Source organism: Conger conger, chromosome 9 (genome assembly GCF_963514075.1).
Source record: "Conger conger chromosome 9, fConCon1.1, whole genome shotgun sequence".
Classification (NCBI taxonomy): domain Eukaryota; kingdom Metazoa; phylum Chordata; class Actinopteri; order Anguilliformes; family Congridae; genus Conger; species Conger conger.
Window position 1 is genome coordinate 29,428,845 of NC_083768.1, and position 19,244 is coordinate 29,448,088.

Sequence of the window (19,244 nt, forward strand, 5' to 3'; positions counted from 1 at the left end):
TGAACAGTCGGACAAATTACGCTGCACTGATGCTGTTTACAATGCGTCAGTCGGGCAGATACAAGTGCATAGTTTCATACATTGTTATCATATTCATACATTATGTTTTATATGTTTATTGTTATGGATTTTTTTCCGTTTTATCTCTTAATTTTGTAACCGTTTTCAATGGTGCTAGACAAATAACGTGTATTATCATTATTATTATTATTATTATCATCGTCATCATCACATTCGTTGTGCAGAACTGTTCGTCATTTACAATCAATCAGGATAATTCCCACACCTGTAGCTTTTCAGAGGCAATCAAATGGCTGAAATCCCTTTTCTTGGCCTTCTTTTCAGCGTTTGCCATTGTTGTCTTCGTGAAATGCATATTCATTAGGGGTGTTTCACTGCCTATTTATAGGCAACTGTGGGCGGGACATGAAGCTGGCAAAGGTGAGCCACATTTAGAGTTGATTGTGATTTATAAAGGAAAACTGGCATGGGACGTGCGTGAGCACTGTTTTATAAATCAGAATATTTTTGTGCGTACGCACGTCCTGGGTTTCATGCGTACCCAACCTTTTGACGTGAATCCTACGCAGTTTTATAAATGAGGCCCCAGGTCATAACAGTGCCTTGCATCAATGGCCCCATGAGTGTAAATAGCTCCTCCTTGTGGAGAATCTTCAGCCTGCTAAACCCAAGTGTGAGTCACAAGCCAGAGTATGCCTAGAAAAACATTTTTGAATTTGTGCAGGGGACAGCACAGTCCTGCCATTTATTACAAGTACACATTATTACTGCGAGTGAGGTACAACCCAGAACCATGAGGTGCTTCACATCTAAAAATTACACAAATCACCAACTTCAGTATAACCATTTATTTTTCCCATGTATGAAAAGCCAGCAATCAATAACTTACGACAAAAAATAAAACAATGTTCTGTTTTCTGGGCTTATGATGGTGGTCATAGAGAAGACTTTGGGCTGCAATGCCAAGACATGAAGCGAGCCAGGAGACTCGCCATGGCAACAGTGAGCAAAGCTCACGAGTCATGCGTATATAGCAGAAGAAAATAACCTGTTATACGAGGACAAGATACGCAGTGTTACGAGAGCGTTGCTTTTGTATTGCAAAAACAGTCTTTTACAGAAATTATCACAGAAATTGGAATAGAACTGTGCAATTTATTTCCCCCGTCATCATTCAGAAAGATCGATCCTCAAAGCTGCTTTCTTGGACTGCTGATGAGAACAGCTCTTCCTGCATCAAGTGCAAGATGTAGCCTGTCTTCTGACACCCAAAGTGCCAATTTGTTTTCTAGTCTCTCTAGCAAAAGCCCTAGGTTTCTCAGTCCTGACCCTGGCAACCCACAATTCCAGCAAACATTGTTCAAATTAACATAACTGGCCAAAATATATGATGAGCAGATTTAAACATAAGTTGTTTTGAAAAGGTTCAGTTACGATTTTAAGCCAAGAAGGTATAATACTTATGTCACATTCATGGCAGTTCATTTGAGTCAAACCAGTTTGAGTCGATTCATCCAAAAACCACAGATAATGGGTTTCCAGGACCAGGAGTGATAAACGTGATAACTCGTGAATCGGAGTTACAGAATGCTCACGAGGGCATGTGACAAGGCCTGTTCTCTCCAGCAAAACTCAGCTTGGCCAAGAGTGTACAGGACCACGTACAACTTCAAAAATAATACTACACTACCACGTAATAAGCATGGAAATCGTACAGAAGAAGTTTTTAAAAAATATATTCATTTCATGTGTAAGGAAATGGAGGAGCTACACTTGTCAGCCTGGTCTTCAACTAGGCGTGCCCTTTTTTAAATCGGTTCCAGTTTGGGCTCAAATGAAACCTTGTCCGACAGGCCGCTCATTGGGTTATGATGCATACGGATGAACGAGGGTCGCATCCATGTTGGTTACCAAAACAAAACAAAAAAATTAAGGTCAGAAGTTTAAAGACACCGATATTTATTGCACATCTATGCAGACAGTGCTCTGAAATGGCCACTTTAAGTTGCCCCTTGGTTACTGTTGCTCGCTTTCCTGTATTTCTAGCCGACGGGGTCCGTACAGCAGGACGTACGCAATGTGCCAGTCCCCGCCCCCTGACAGCCGCAAAATGTCCTCTGGCGACACAACGCTGACCTTGTCATCGTCAAACTTCACCCACTCGTCTGGAGGAAAAGGGGGAAGCAAAAAAAGAAAAAAAGAAAAGAAAAAAAAAAAACAGTTGAAGGAATGTGGCTTTTTCAGTTGCTATTCAGGGGCATCCTGGGTATTAGGATACCCATGTCTTAAACAACATTCTTTCAATTAAATTTATTCAAGGCACTGCAGTCAAGAAAATGCCACGATTCAAAGGCATACACCTGTTTGAGCAACATTCTAAGCTCACGGACCTATGCAGATTAAACTTGTTGAATATAAGTACAAGACTAAAGATGAAGCACGCCAAACTCCTCCAAACCTGTGCTAGCATTTAACCTGACTCACAGTGTAAGCACAGAATCTGGAGAGAAGAATGGACATGTTGCATCATACCTTCTTTCCTCTTGACCCAGCCTACGTAGTGGCCGGAAGAGCTGGACCGCCCCTGATGCGTCAGCACGGCCTGCAGGTCATAGTAACCGCTGTTGTTGGAGCCCAGATCTGAGGAATAACACACAGAAATAAGACGTAGCTTTACACCCAATATATTTGTGAGATGGTCATAGAAAATAGTGGAACCCATAGAAACGTTCTACACAATGCAATTAGCATCTAGTTTGTTAGTTCTGGTTACTAGCATACACTGATGATACAGAACTTCCCATTTGGATTCAAACAGAAACGGTCATCTTTATCCGCCACTTTGCTCTTCACTGAACACATCCGTACAGCTCAACAATGACCAGAGCCATATTCATGGCCTTCAGGAAAGCTATTGACACTGAGCCACAGACTATGTCAAAGCTACAACTTTTTAACATACGTTCTGCTGCCACCACTTTCATTACATCATACCTTAAAAATCGATCCCAGTCTGTAAAAATATCCACAACCCACTCAAACGCATCCATTTGCTCTCTTGGGAGTCCCACAAGGCTCTATATTAGGGCCTTTTTCTTTTATACATTAAAGATCTCCTGGATGCTTGCCCAAACTCACACTGCTAGTGCCTGATGATAGTTACATGAACATCTGATGAGACCCCAACACAAATCCCTACACAATTGAAGTAACATGAACACTCTCCACTCCTGGCTCAAACATAATCGGACAAACGGAATGCATGTTTTTCTCCACTCTCCACGCAATCATCTGATCATATTACTAAAGCAAATTAACCCCTTGCTGTAACTCATCAGTACACTGAAGTATCGGTCCAACAAGAAGTGTTCTTTTTTGTTATATAGGTTCAGCTCATGCTTGTCAATGTGGTAGTTAAATGCAAAAGCATTTTGTAAAAGGATTATTTTATTGAGTCATTACTTTCAAAATGCTACAGACCAGGCCTGTATCTATACTGTTGTTCACTCAGCCCAAGTATATGCACCAGTATTTAAATTCGTCTGAAAGTACCTGCTATATGCAACAAGGAAAAAACGTTTTCTTGATATGCTTTTAGACCAAGAAACCTGGTCTGTGATATTCAGATAGAATTGTGATCATAATTCAAACTCATACAAATCATGTATACAAATTGCATGGTCTGGTAAAGAAAACGAATGTCTATTGCGCACTATAGTATACTGTGTATATGAAACATTTCAGAAATTGCTGTGTAATGTGCAAACTCACCGTCAGGAAATGAGAATGGTTCATACTTCACTTCCTTTTTAGTTGGAGCCACCTTCTTTTCCACCTGTTGGCCAATTAGGACAAATTAATATATGTGCGCACAAAAAGAAAAATAACAAACAAAAAGAAAAATACTGCTTCCTTCTGCAACTGGTTGAGGTGGCATACTTACATTTTGTTGCTTTTCCAGCTTCTTGTCCTCAATCTCTTTGTACTTTGACCTCACTCCCACCATCTTCTCCTGTAGCTCAGAGGTGCACAGCTCGTAGACGTCCAGCATCAGGGGGAACTTCACGTCCTACAAAAGTCATTATGTGGAACACAAGGTCAGGACATAGAGGCCAGGTTCCCCCTGAAAAAGGACCCCTGAAATCCTACGAGGATTTTCAACACAAACGGCTTTTAAAAGTCTTACCTTCAAGACTTTGGCATTGACAGACTCCTTTTCTTTATAGAAAAAGCGCACCATCTGAACAGTCAGGTAAGAGGGCAGTCGGCTGATTTTAGACTGAGGAGAAAAGTTGAAAAGATGAGTTAATCGTAAACTTCTGAAATAAACCTCAAGCTTATTAAGAAACTTTAATGTGAGATGCAACTGCCTAGTTTTTGTACAAGCCTCCACCCAGTTAATAAATGGACAGTATAGCAATACTCACAGATTTAATATACAAAGCATTTCTGTCCAAAGATGGAGAGAGTTTGGTGATCTCTTCCTGCAGACGCTGTGGAAACAGAGATATAAGGGGGTTTGGGGGGATCCATGGACCATGTTTACAAATGTAAAATCGGCAAATTATTTAGTTTCAGATACCATGAACAATACTGTAATGACATTTGGATATTTATTTCTTCCCCTTCACTGGCATACGCATTGGCACTGATGCAGTTTGTCCCTCCTCCTGTTTATTCCTCCGTTTTCATTGTACCTGAAGCCCGTCAATTAGGTGGAACTTTTATATGCAAACGCTTGTTCAAGGTTGGAATGAATTCACAAATTGCTTGTGTAAAAGTATTTTGTTCTGGCTGAAACTATGTGGGGCTGAACTGCTGTGCGTGTATAGGCGACACACATTTAGAAAAATGTTGTTCCTTTTCTGTAATGTTAATGCTTTACAAAGGCGATAGAATATTGTTGGTTCTCTCTCAACAATACTGCTATATAGACTGCTGTGTTGGGCTGATTTCCATGTGTTTGGTTTAGGCTACAAAGTTTGAGAACTTTGCAATTGCAGAGAAACGAGCTGCTGGTATTTCAATGGTGCTGAAGTTGCAGTTTGTGCATGCTATACCCAATCATGTGTAGTTAGCACAAAAAGGTTTTAAAAGGAGAAGACAAATGCAATGAACACGTATGCATTTTTTAAGATCTCACGGTTCGTCACAAAATTAGCAAGATGAAGTCACGACAATGAAACCACAGCAACTATTGAGTGCTAGTCAGGCAAAGCAGCTAATACAACAATCCCTGCACAGACGAGAGGGCTTCCGAACGTTGGTATGAATGACAACTAATATAATAAGTAGCATACTCGGACAGGCACTCTGTATTGGCCCACCCACTTAATGAAGTGCTCCAATTGGTTCAGAAAAAATGGTATCGGTGCAACTTTAACCGTGAAATCCACACAATCACTTTTCCGCATTTGTCAAAATCAAGTACTTTACGGGAATTCAAAGACAGGATTTTTAGATCTTCAAAAACTTCCCCAACCTGGAAACCTTGGATAACTCACCAGACGTAACCCGGTTGCCAGATATTTCACCTCCTGGTTTATGAAGCAGCTGAGCTGGAGTTGGCTTTCCTTGCCATGGGTGGGAGCCTCCTCCTCAGACTCTGTACACTTCATACTGAGAGGAAGGGTTAAGGGGAAGAACTTCAAAGAACACTATTGATAGTTGGAAAGGTTGACAGTAGGCATGCAATTTTTTTATTAGGTTGATCTCCACATTCCATGAATGATCCTTCATAAAACTTACACAAATCCTGCAAAAGCACTACATAAACATTCTCAATTACTTAGGTAATGACCACAGCGCTATCCTCAACAAGACATCTGTTCATTGTAAGGAATAAAAGGTATATATTCAAAGAGTGACAGTGGAAAGCCGGTCCGTTCATGATCTGAAACCGGAATTATGCAGGATACGTGGTTTCAAACTCCACCCCAAAATACTGGTCAATGAAGTTTTTCTTGGCTGCAGCACCAGTGTCACCACTCTCAGAGTCAGTCTAGGGGTGAAGACAAACACATCAGTTTTCAACAGAAATCTGTCCAGGAAACATAAAATGGTTACATTTAAAATACTGTTAGTGCAAGTCCTTGACTTTATTCTGTTCACCAACATCAATGGTTAATGGGTTATACTCATTTAAACACCTTCAAGTTTATCAAGACACTTAACCAAATGAATGTACTTCAGGGATGGAGACTTTGATGGTACGGAAACTGGAGGCCATCATTATTTTTTTATTGGGCTACAACACCATGTTGCTCCAAAAGTGATGCTGGAAATTTGTACTGAAAATGGTGGCACATCCCTCCTTCCTGATTCCAGATGCAATGGTAGGACCAAGTTGTTCTTGTGGCACATTCTATTAAGCGATTATTGCCTACATCTTTCTGGACACTAGTTTAATCTGAATATATCATGGTGGGTTTGCAGGCAACACTAGAAACCACTAGAAAGCTTCTGTGACCTCTAGATATTGCCTTTGGACACTTCACATTTCAATAGATGTTTAGCAAACATTAGCCTTTTGCAAATAGGCTACTAAAGACTGAAGCTTAATAATAATTGGCAATGACATGTCTGCACAGAATTTGCAAGTGCATGTAAAGAATCTTACAAGTGTACATGCTGCAATGAGCATGATCAGGCAGTCCAATTTGGCGAATAAGGGGGAAAGGCATTAAAATTCAAATGAATACATATCCAGCCCCAACCCAGCAGGTTGGCTTACCTCCATGGGAGCCTCAGGAATCTCTGGTTCCAGTTTCTGCTGTAGGACTCTCATCATCTGCAGCCAGCACTCATTGGCATCCTGATGTTTCCAAAGTGACAAATGGTTACAATGCAGAAAGGACAAGCCAAAACCCTCTAACTTTGTACTATCCACACAACTTAAAAAGAAACCACATCTTTATAACCCCAAAAGTGGTTTTTTTTTTTTTTCTGAGAGAATGCCGAATCCTTCCATTGAGATTACAAATCACAGGTCAAAGGCTGAACTGATAGCGGTCGTTTTTAGCGGCTGCTTGCCGAGGCCCACCCACCTGCTGGAGGTACTGGCCCTGGTCGCCCTTCTCGGCGAACTGCGGGAAGGCCATGTGCAGGAACTGCAGCAGGATGATCGGTGGTATGCTGGCGGCGGTCTTGTCCATGGACTCAAACAGGTCGCGCATGGCTGCCGAACGGAGACACAACCACAGGAAAATTTCAGATATGCATGTGCGTACTTTCAGCTTAGAAAAATAACAGGTTGGCCCGCGAAAGAGTGGAGAAGAGTGGACCGTAACAGGAATCTTCTCTAACCTGCTGTGATGTACTGTGAAGAAGAATTTGCTCCCGAAGACCTCAGGGCACCAGAGTACCTGCAGAGAGAAGGGTAGTGGGCAGTTAAGTCACTGAGCCTTGACAAATAAATGAACAGATTCAACAAGTCAGTTGCATGTCCAGGTATATGAGATGCATTTCGAACCACCTATGAATGGTTCAAATTAAACTCAAATCAGTCACTGTGGCGTGCCCAAAGTACCAACAAAAGGGTTTGCTTTTCTTTTTTAATCAGATGTTGGACATTCCTGTGTTCGGAGGATGGAAAACATTCCTGCAGAGATTAAACTGCCCACCTTCTGAGAGCGTTTTTGAGCTCGGGAACAGAGCGCAGGCACTGCACAGTGGCATTCATGTAGCAGGTGTTTCCCAGGTTAGTCAGGCCACAGGGCAGCTCCATCTGTGAACACAATTACCCAGAGACACTAGTACCCTGACAGGAAACTCAAGTACTTCAGCCAGAAAAATCATCTATCCACTGCTTTGCCTTCAGATCAAACCAATTAATTTTCAATTGATTATTGGTTTATTCTGAGAAGGCAAAAACATTCTGCTGTGCGCAGATTTAAAATAACCTAAAACCACACTAAAAAGGAAATACTAACTGGACCTTAATGTTAACCATCTGCATTCATATTATGCATCATACAAAATGCTGACATGGATATTTTAAACAAAAAACATAAAATTAAGTTTACATACATTTAAAGATGCCCTCGGCTGGAGAAAGTTTTGGTAACTAACTACTTTCACTAATGACTAGCATTGACAACCAGTTCACTACATATGCAACAGGAGGATATTCAGAATATAATAACCTTCCAGAACTAGCTGTGCCAGGACAATGAATCATTACATTACATTATTGGCATTTGGCAGACGCTCTTATCCAGAGCGACGTACAGTTGATTAGACTAAGCAGGAGACAATCCTCCCCTGGAGCAATGCAAGGTTAAGGGCCTTGCTCAAGGGCCCAACGGCTGTGCGGATCTTATTGTGGCTACACTGGGATTCGAACCAACAACCTTGCCTGTCCCAGTCAGTTACGTTAACCACTACGCTACAGGTCGCCCTCAGCCAATCAGCCATTGAAGACGAGCAGAAAAGCACCTACGTTTTCTACTGCAAAAGATGCTAAAACCTCCACTCGGACCCAGACAATGAGGAGGGACTCACCGCCGAGGCCAGCTGCTCTTCCGTCATGTCCTCCACAAACATGGGGCGCACAGCAGGCTCCTGGGGCAGAGCCTCAGCCGAACCCATCATGAGCAGGGTCATTCCCTGAAGAGGGGAGAGAGAGCACAACCATGAGCTTCTGCGCCACATACTTACCCACAACCCCCAGTGTCCTTCATAACTTAGACAGTCATCCTGCCTCCCATGCATTGATTTTCTACTCAAGTGTTCTATGCCTGTGCCCGTTTTCTGTTTTCTCCCCCGTCAATCCATGCATTTACACATATTGCTCATTTTACCTAAAAAAAAAAAAAACAGTGCCTTCGGAATATGAACTAAACACAGCTGTGAACAATCTCCAATTATGAATAAACGGCATTATAAATGACTTACATTTTTCAATTTGATGTTTCCCCACTCATCATCCTGCAGAAACAATAAAACATGATTAAGGTGACTAAAGCCCTTTGACTACAGCCACCGCAGGCAATCCGGGTACTTCACAGTTCATGTCCCCCTTTTGGGAGAAAGTGAAGGGGAACAGGCTATGTCTATTCAACCCAACAAGAGTACGCTGCCTGAAACGCAAGTTTGTGATTTGTAACGTATAAATCTAACTAAAATGTCTACCGATTATGTTACATCGCTACCCTGCATCAAGCGGGCGAGGTACAATGCGACTTGTCCGGTTGCATGTTCCACTCAATTACTCAAAGTACTTATTTCTTAAACTATAGTTATTTGCTACATAATTGCGGTAAAGCAAACTGTATTGCAGTGTTATTTGATTCCTGAGGGATAGCTGACTGTGTTGCATCTCATATTGTCAGTGATCATCCGTAAATCTGTCAAATGTACTGTTGGCCTCTAGATGTTTCTAAAGACAGTTGGTGATCTACCTCCGCATTTTTCTCACTACATTTAATGAGGGCAGATTAAGCACAATAATCAAGCAATGGCCTTATTGGGACAGTGAGCTCTGTAATCAGAACACTGTAGTTCTGACTAACCATATTATTTTCCTGTTAGAAAGTGCTTTCTGGAAACAGAAGTGTGTGTGGACATACAGGATTCCATAGCTTTCCTCTCTCATCTCCCCTGATCTCCGCCTGTAGCCATACGGCTCTTTTGGAATCCTTAAATCGGACATAGCAAAGGAGAAAAATGCAAATCGGGATTTTTCAATATGTTGGCTGAGCAGTTCACAACAACTTTTGGCCATTTTTGTAGCTTTCATTTTTTGTCACCTTTCTCTCTTTCAATGTATTCAACGGGAGCAAATTAATATTTTCTCCGTAAAAGGGGCATGGCATTCACAATGCCGCTTCAGTAACATATGCCTGTGGTGGTCTAGCTTTGGTCTAATCTTTGCAGGACAGAAAACAAATTATTAAACAATATTAAAGCCATTGATGTGTGGATTTCGTGATCAATGTTTTTCCCCTTAGTGTCCAGAGGCAGTAGCAAAGAGCAGACGCATGTACAGCTATGATAAAAAGCAACCTCCCAGTATTTCATCCTTAGCACAAACTTTTGAAGAACTGCTCATTTGATCTTGTTAATGATCGTTTGGGGATTGCAGGAAAAAAAGGAAAATTCTGCAATTAAAAAGCAGTTGTTTTGTACTTAAGAGAAGGAGAACAGCATTTATGTATAACAGTATAACTTTTAAAAGCAGTTATATTGAAACTACATAGTGGTTGCTGACAGTATTCATTTTGGGTTCATACTGGCACATCCAGACTTGCTATTGGGAAGTTGTAGGATTGCAGAATATGCCTTTTAGTACCTTCAGTGTTCCTCCTTTGACCATGACCTTCTGTCTGTCTGGCTGTACACCTGTCAGGGCGAATAGCTGGGCCTTGAAAACCATGGGTGGTTCCTCAGTGTTCAGCTCCACTGCATCAAATTTCTCCTTCCCCCATTTCACATTCACTGGAAGGAGGGAGACACTCGTACAATCAATTGTGCATCTTAAAAGCATATTATCACACAGCAAAGCAACAAATTAAACCTAACAGTACTTCTTAAGTAATCAGTCCGCACATTCAATTGCAGTCTTTGGGTCAGCATTCATTACAATAACAACGAATAGGTTACACAACAACCGAAATAAAATGACAAAAATGTGTATTCGATAACGAATCAAATAACAATGTAGATTCACATCGTCGCCGGGTATGCTACACCTTTTGTCTTGCATTTTGCGTCGATTTCACATACCAAATTACTTGAGTTTCTGATATTATTTAACGCATATCCTCTTCTGCCCAGTCAGCACCGTGATTGTGCACCATTTAAAGTCAAGTAGGCAACGTTAACTAGATGCACATTTGCTTACATTAGTGCTAGTTCGTTGAGGAGCAATTGCTGGCTTAATGTAGTCTAGCCTTTTAACCAACATTTAGCTTTGAACCCATTTCAAATAATCATTTGTGCAATCCAACATACCAGTCAAGTATTTATGCAGGATATATGAAAACTGTTTCGCTAGATGGCCATAAACCAAGTTTATGTACGTTTCTGTAACGTTAGTAACAACTTTAACGTTAGCTAGCCAGCTTGCCAACGTAGCGTTCGATGTGGCTCCACTTCGGTTAGCTAGCTGACATCGCTAATAAGCTATCTTGCTAGCAAGCTAACATTAGCTAAAAAGGTGCGCCAAAGAGAGAAAAAAAACATGTAGATAACATCAGCTAAATAGTTAGCCAACAATTCGATCAAAATAAAACTGTTGCGAAATCAGAGCCGCTTACCAACGCTGATAATAAAGCTAACACTAGCTATATAGTAAGGATGAATAAGCAAATTATAAACCCGGTTGTATTGAGAAGTTAGCTAGGTAGCAAGTTTTTGCTAGCTAGCTAACAAGCTAACCCCAAACGGAATACTGGTGCCGATGAGCTTCCAAAAATCTAGCACAGCAGCGTTAAAAGAGTAATAACGAGTTCGATAGCAATGATATAGCTAGCTAACGTCTGCTCCATATTTGTAACATGTAAATTAATCGAATTATGTACATAACGACCCTAGCATAACCATGTAGCGGCTCTATAGATAGCTACCATCAGTTCAGTAGCCAGCTAGCTAGTCATCTATTTTCTTTACGTCTCCCGGGGAAACAGAAAGGCATGTTCCCGTCAGAGGCTGAGCATTTCCCAGTTCCAACTGTTTGGCAAGCAGGGAGTTTCTGAACCTGCATGCGGCCTAACTGGTAACAGGCACACGTGCCTTATAGTTTTCTGTATCGTACAGCTTTTGACAGTGTTTGAAGTCATACCAGTTTACCTGTAAACACGGGCATTTTCAGTTCTTGATGATATAATTAACTGATTCCAGATGGTGGGGCGCCTATTTTGGTCGGTATGTTTCCTGCCCGAACTTCATTCAAACAATTCCTCACGATGACGCTGCAACTACACGCTGGTTAGACATCGATTAGCTCTGGCTTCGTTTGTCCAACCTGAACACGCTCGCGGAATCAAACCACGGTATCAATTGAAATGTGCTACATTTGATTAAACTCAATATAGCTTCAGCCTACTGTCGGTCATACATTTTACAGTTAATTTAATGAATATAAGTAAATTACGGAAATGTAATACTTTGACGCGTAGAAGATCAAGCAAAATTGTCATGAAGTTAGTCATGATGTGGTTTATTTAAAACCCAAAAAATAAATAAATAATTAATAAATTGGCAAATGATAATAGGACGCTGAGTTAGGTTGGTCAAAACCAAAGTATCAATTATAACAATATTAATATAGTTACAAAGTTTTCAGACATATAACAGATTGTGGGGCAGCTGGTCATGATGATGTGCTGTTTTTGTGGATGGGCCCCATGGTGTGATATGCTGTTTGTGGCCAACAGCCCTGCATATACAGTAAATTGCCCAGGGAAGAATGGGAGTTTTTTGTTTTTTGTGTCCCCTGCTTTGTGTTTCCATACTGCTGTCTGTCCTAACAGAGCTCCTGCTGTTTCCAATGGCAATCCTATGGTGGCCTGCCTGAGGTACCTCGGGAAAAGATGGAGAATGGTTGCACTCATAAAGATGCCACAGCATTTTCCCCACTGGCCAGGAGGAAAGGGCCACCATGGTTCGGGAGTGCCAACCACAGTTTTGGCTTCATCCAAACCAGTAACACTAGATTATTTTTCTACAACTAGAACTACATAAGACAATAATAACTGGTACAATTATCAGTAAGCCTGTTGCTAAATCCTGCTCATCTTTCTCATAACTCTACTCTTCTTTTTCAATCCTTTTATGTTTTTGTCTCACCTTTTTTGACCCAAAGTCCATGCTAGCCGGAGATTGACCTGCTGTCTTTTTCACAGTTGTCTTCATAGTTGCTTCACAGACAGCCAAACAAAACCATAGAGCAGCAACAGGCATCTGTTGCTTATTTTGTATAATTCTATCATCAGATATTATATTATTACAAATATTTAGCTGACGCTTTTATCCAACCAAAGTGACATATAATTGTTTCTCCTGAATATTTTTTCCATTGAGTTCAACAGGAAAATTTGTCAGGAGAAACAATTATTTTCATATCTACTGCATATCTGGCAGCAGCACGGTGGTTTGAGGTTTATTTGATACCTTGGACCCTTGATGACTTAAAGCCATTCAGCCAACAAACATGTTCCATACTGTATCAGCAAAATTTACAGCTGAATCCAGTCCCACTCCCCCAATTCCCATAGAGATCCATTTCAATGCAAAGAGTTTTAGTATCCCTTGTAGGACAACCTGAAAATAATATATCCAGATTCTGATGAAGTTGATCGATCACAGACATTAGGAATTCATGGCATGCAAAGGATATGCAACAAAATATGAAACATGACTACTTTTATTTACATAACATTGCTGTGTCCTAAGCGTTATGGTGCCCTGAAATGGGGTGGACTATGTATGAACACATAGTTTTTCTACATGGTGAAATAAAAATGTATAAAAATGCCCTTTATTAAAATCTCACATATGTGCACCACATGTGCTCTCAAATTGTGAGTACAGAGGCAAATAAATAAATTATGGATCTTTATCACAAACCTCATGGAGGGCACTGCATATGGATGTATTAGTCAGGCTGTGAGTACTGATGGCAACCACATGACAGGGAATACAAGCGCAAGCACAAGAACACAGGTAGCATCCCGGTAAAAATAAGACCGTGTGCATGCAAGTATACACAACAACCACAAAACATGGAGGTTGTGTAGATGGAGGTAATATCCATGGGACAGTGAGCATGTGTGTGTATAGATTTGTGAATGTGTGGAAGATTACTCACCATTCTCTAGTGTCCACTTTGAGAAGTGTTTGCACACCATCGCTGCACTGGTGGCTCACAGTAATTTCCACTGGAATTGCAATCCTGTCCGTTAGTTTGTTCATGTTCCCAAGAGCGTCCAAAAGAAAATGCCCCAGCTGCAGAATAAGTACTCTGCATAGAGAAACACAGATACTTCATATCTAGCTCCAACTGTAAAACATGCTCAGATCCTCTCCTTTGAGCTATAATCATAACCAGCTGTGACTATTTCAGTCAACTATGGACCAGGAGAGTCACAGACACTGTTTCATCTTAAAATCAGGAACCGATGCTGACCCAAGATGCCAGGTTAGCAGAGTTAACTTACCCACTGCTTTAATTGATTAGCCATACATCCTATAGCTCTCCCAGGGCAATCCCTGCTTTTGAGTGTATTGAATTACATAATGAGATAATATTTATGCAGGCTGAGCTTCAAAGGCAGTTCCAAAACACTTTATGCAGGTATAGTGGTCTCCAGAATTATTGACACCCTTAATAAAAACAGAGAAAAAAGGCTACATATAATAAAGAACATGGATAATGATCTACATTCTATGTTCAAATGTATGGGACAATGATACTTTTATTTTGATACATTTACGGTCACGTTTCAATGTTTTTTATTTAGTAATCTGAAATTCTGAAAACCACAGCTGCCAAAATTATTGGCACCCCTGACAATTAGTGTAAATAAATTGGCAATACAATTTTACTTAATTTAGGTAATCTCAGTTTAAAGGAGTTATATTGTGTAATTTCATCAATTCCTGAGTATAAAATGTAGGTGTCAACCATCAGCAAGGAAAAAAACAAAAAAAACTGTCACATACACTCAGTGAGCACTTTATTATGTATTTATAAGACTTATCTTTTAGACTTCTATTGCTGTCTACAGCCTATCCACTCAGAGTTATGATGCGTTGTGTGTTCAGAGATGCTCTTCTCCATACCACTGCTGTAATGTGTGGTTACTGTCACCTTCCTGTCAGCTTTGACCAGTCTGGCCATTCTTCCCTGACATCTCTCGTTAACAAGGCAAAAACCTTCTCAAGGTTTGCATTATTCTTTGCAAACTTTAGAACAGGGGTGTCAAACTCCAGTCCTGGAGTGCTGGTATTTGTGGTTTCCTTTCAATCAGCAGCCAATTAAGGCCTTGAGAACAAGGTGTGGACTCTTTAGCCAATGAAAGACTTGGAAATGTATCTCTCATGCTGAAACACACCAAAAACCAGCAGAACCTAGAGCCCTCCAGGACTGGAGTTTGACACCCCTGCTCTAGAGACTAGTGTGTATGAAAATCCCAGGAGATCAGCAGTTTCTGTTTTCCACTAACAATCATCCCATGGTCAAAGTTACTTACAAATTATTACTCTCATTAGAATTATGACTGGAAGTGAGTGCTATGGTCAAATGAGACCAAAATTAAATGTTTGCACACCATCAACATGTTTGGTGGCAAAATGGAATGCATACAAGGAGAAGCACCTTGTACTTACTGTCAAATATGGCGGTGGGTAATTGATGTTTTGGACAGGTTTTGCTGCCAGTGGTCCAGGGGTACTATTTAAGATCAATGGCACAATGAATTCAACAAAGTACCAGGATATCTTGGTGGAATACCAGGATATCTGGTTTCCTATCCTGAGACTTGGTCATAGGTAGATTGTCAAGCAGGATTGCTAAACATACATCACAATCCACACAGAAATGGTATCTGAATGATATCAATGATTCTAAAAGGTTCTGCATGGAAGAATGTTAAAAAATCCCTCCAAATGTGTTCTCTAACCTTTACAAATCACAAATTATAAGAAAAGACTCAAGGCTGTCATCTTTGTGTTTGCACAAAGTATTAAACCAGGGGTGCCAATAATTGTGGATCATATTTTTGTGAAAATCTTTTTTTTATTTGAAAAATCTATAAAAGACTTGGTTGATTCCATGAAATCATCAACACACTGCTTTACACATGTTAGAAAATAAAAGGTTTGTCAATAACTATTATTATTACAGCATTTTCTGTGCATATTTTTCAAGGGTGCCAATAATTCTGGAGCCCCTGTAGATTTCAGCTCTGTTCTCTGGAATGTAACCGCATAACAGCAAATCAACACAAGGATCATATGCAGATCAAATTTATTCTGAACCTGGAGAAGTTAATATTGGTAATATCACTTCCAGGCACATAGTAAGACTGTAGGCTATCTTTACTAGGGTCAATATATAGCTGTTAGTATCACTGTCAGTATTTACTGCAAATCTATGTGTATAAGGGTCAGTATTATGTATTAAGTAAGTAATTATGTACTATGGGTAGTATTACAATTTGTTGTGCTAATATTTGTGACATGAGGATAAAACAGAAGGGTGTGCGTTGCTTAATTGACCGGAACTAACCTTGAAATAGAGGCCCAAGCTATTCTGCATGGCCTATTCTACTATTCTACTATTCTTCATAGCCTATTCAGCTATTCTACAACATACGGAGAATCCGCCCCTTTCTCACCCCCTACTCGACCCAGCTCCTGGTCCAAGCGATGGTTCTGTCCCGCCTGGACTACTGCAATTCCCTCTTGGCTGGCCTCCCAGCGTCTGCCATCAGACCCCTCCAACTCATCCAGAATGCAGCAGCTCGTCTGGTCTTCAACCTTCCCAAATACTCACACGTCACCCCCCTGCTTACTTCCCTCCACTGGCTGCCTGTCATGGCTCGCATCAAATTCAAAACATTGGTGCTAGCCTTCCAAGCAGTTAAAGGGTCTTCCCCAGCTTATCTGCAAAAAATCATCAGACCCTACACCCCTGCCAGACCTCTTCGTTCAGCCTCCACAGGCCGCTTGGCACCTCCCCCTCTCAGAACCTCCACCTCACGCTCACGACTACTGTCTGTTCTGGCTCCACGGTGGTGGAACGAACTCCCCGTTGAGGTCAGAACTATAGAATCTCTCCCCACCTTCAAGCGCAAGCTGAAGACACACCTCTTCAAACAGCACCTCTCCCCATCCCTCCCTACCTCCCTGTGAACCTTAATTGTTGTCTCTGTGACTTGTGTATCGGTATTTTTAGTTGGCTAGGTAAGCAGTGTTTGGATAGTTAACTTTGGTGACTTTTGCTCTGTTTGTTTGTTTGTTCAAAAAAAAAAAAAAAAAAAAGGCCCTTGTCCTTATCTTTGTTGTACAGGTAGCAGTTGAAATTGTACTTACCTCTAGGGTCTTTCAGCGAACTTATCCCTGGTTATGGGTATGCACTTTGTTGTACGTCGCTCTGGATAAGAGCGTCTGCCAAATGCCAATAATGTAATGTAATGTAATGTGGTTGTAGCTTTTCATTCCTAACCACCTCTGACCCATAGCTCAGCCCTTCAGACAGAAAAACAGAGAACCACAGAGGGAAGTACATACTTTCTGAATAATAAACACCCTGTTTTTCTATAGTTTATTCATCTTGCACTTGGTAGAGTGGGCTACATGGTTTATTTTAGCTCAGGGGCAGGTTCTGTGTTCTTATTAGCTACCATACTTGCACCAGCTTGAGCCATTCAGAATTGTCTTATAAAATGTCTTGTGAAGATCATACCACTTTCACTTTGAACAAATTTTCAATGTGGCAGAGTGATTAATTGTTGGATGTGGTGAGGCCTTGCAAATTAAATGGAACTGATTGCATATCTATGTCAAAGTTGTAGGGGTCCTCGCACGGGACTCCAAATTATGTAGGGTCCTCGCACGGGCCGCCAAATAACGCAGGGATTTTACTCTCTACGAAACCGGGGCGCCAGTTAAACGTTGTGTAGCAGTATAACTGCAAAAAGTAATCAGTCTCATAAAATTACTATTATCAGGAATATCTAACCACAAATTTAGTATTTTAATTAATAATTAAAATAACCAATACTAATGATTAAACATACCGATAACCTGAAGGTTGGAAGTTCTTCGAAAGACTGCTTTAACTCGGCTCTCATGTCTATGCGATTCCAAAACGGACACCGGGGTTTAATAAAATATATTTATTAAACAAACATACAAACACATAACAGATAAACTAACGGGAAGTTAGTAAGGAAATTTAGTTTGGTATGTGTGTGTGCGTGTGTGTGGCGCGCGCAAGCGCGCGTGTCGCTAGAGTTCTGGGTGTGGTAATGAGTTAGAGTTAGCTGTGAGAAGGGACTACTTGCGTAGTTTTACTCTATATATGCGCAAAAGACGGCGAATCAATTCACGTACATATATATGTAGCTAACCAAACACATTACAATGGTTGGATGGTAAATATTGAAACACAGATTCACAAAAACAGTTAAGACTAAACTAAACACTGGCTATGCCTGAATGTTTGTTTTCTTACTGAGTCCATACGCATTGCTGGATCCAAAAGACATGCTGTCCTTGTAGAAGCGGCGATGGTGCTGTGAATGGTGTCCGGGAGAGATGCGCAGGCTGGGGTGTTCCCGTCTTAGCAGCGCGTTGTCGTCTGATCCGCTGGTCCTTTTCCAGGTGTAAAAGTTCGTTGCTGTTTCGTTGTTGGGCTTTATTGGGGTAAACTGATGTAGCGTTCCGCGTACAACAATTTCCACTCACTATAGGCCACGTAGTTACCGCGAGGTAACTGGGTGTGTCCGTAGGCCTGGTAGTGCGCTGTGCAGCATTCAGCCTCTGTCCGAGTCTCGGAGCAGATGAGCTGAAGCGACTGGCCAAGAAGGGTGCGTCGAAGAGAACAAGCAGAAGAGGCAGAAAAAGCAGAAGAGCCAGAAGAGAGATCCCAAGAACGTGTCTTGCTCTTATACGGGACCGTTTATTGCTCCCGCCATGACGGGATTGGCTGAACCAAGTTAGACGTCATTTGTGGTGGACGTCGCAGAATTTTCCTGTGGGAACGTGGAAGTTGTAGTCCCTACAAAGTTATAATTTGGGTATAACACAGATCTTTAATGGCTTATGGGAAGTCAGAAAGCTCATTACTGATGGGCATCACTTCACCCAATTTATGAATCATGCTGACACCTTTTCATTTAACATTGTGACCCTTCAAAGTTAACTTCATGATTCTGTATATTGAGGATGTCCTGCCAACCTAAAACATATCTGCCATGCCAAATGATTATGTATTTTCATTATGAAATTTCAGTTTTCCACACTTTGCAGTTACCTACATCTTGGTATTACACCACAAATAATACAGTTTGCATAGTTATACTCCGACTGGGACAATGAGATGCTGCTGCATTGAAAGGTTCAGTCTGGTCTAAAGCCAAGCAGTCAGTAAGGGCAGCTCACGTGTTGCAGGTGTGTTAACTGGCCTCCACAGAGCATGTGCACATTTGGAGGTTGTCTTGCTGCCTGAGTGTCCCCATGTCCTCCTTCAGCAAGTCGACCAGCGTGCAGAAAAA

General features: G+C 41.2%; 1 protein-coding gene across 3 annotated transcripts; it reads right to left on the minus strand.

Annotated features, from left to right (window-relative positions):
• Positions 1-854: 854 nt before the first annotated feature.
• On the minus strand, positions 855-12,004 carry usp14 (ubiquitin specific peptidase 14 (tRNA-guanine transglycosylase)). Of its 3 annotated transcripts, none has more exons than XM_061256381.1 (16): positions 11,812-12,004; positions 10,313-10,458; positions 8,917-8,949; positions 8,524-8,628; positions 7,644-7,747; positions 7,327-7,385; positions 7,068-7,198; positions 6,755-6,835; positions 5,940-6,022; positions 5,526-5,640; positions 4,449-4,514; positions 4,208-4,300; positions 3,965-4,090; positions 3,793-3,856; positions 2,554-2,661; positions 855-2,186 (listed from the first exon to the last, which is right to left on the minus strand). In XM_061256381.1, exons 1-16 carry the CDS (start codon positions 11,825-11,827, stop codon positions 2,038-2,040), a joined length of 1,479 nt encoding a protein of 492 aa, XP_061112365.1. In that variant the 5' UTR covers positions 11,828-12,004; the 3' UTR covers positions 855-2,037. The 3 variants fall into 3 exon arrangements, with proteins under 3 accessions (XP_061112365.1, XP_061112366.1, XP_061112367.1); XM_061256382.1 differs by lacking the exon at positions 11,812-12,004 and adding an exon at positions 11,589-11,775; XM_061256383.1 differs by lacking the exon at positions 11,812-12,004 and adding an exon at positions 10,747-10,771.
• Between the last annotated feature and the right edge of the window lie 7,240 nt (positions 12,005-19,244).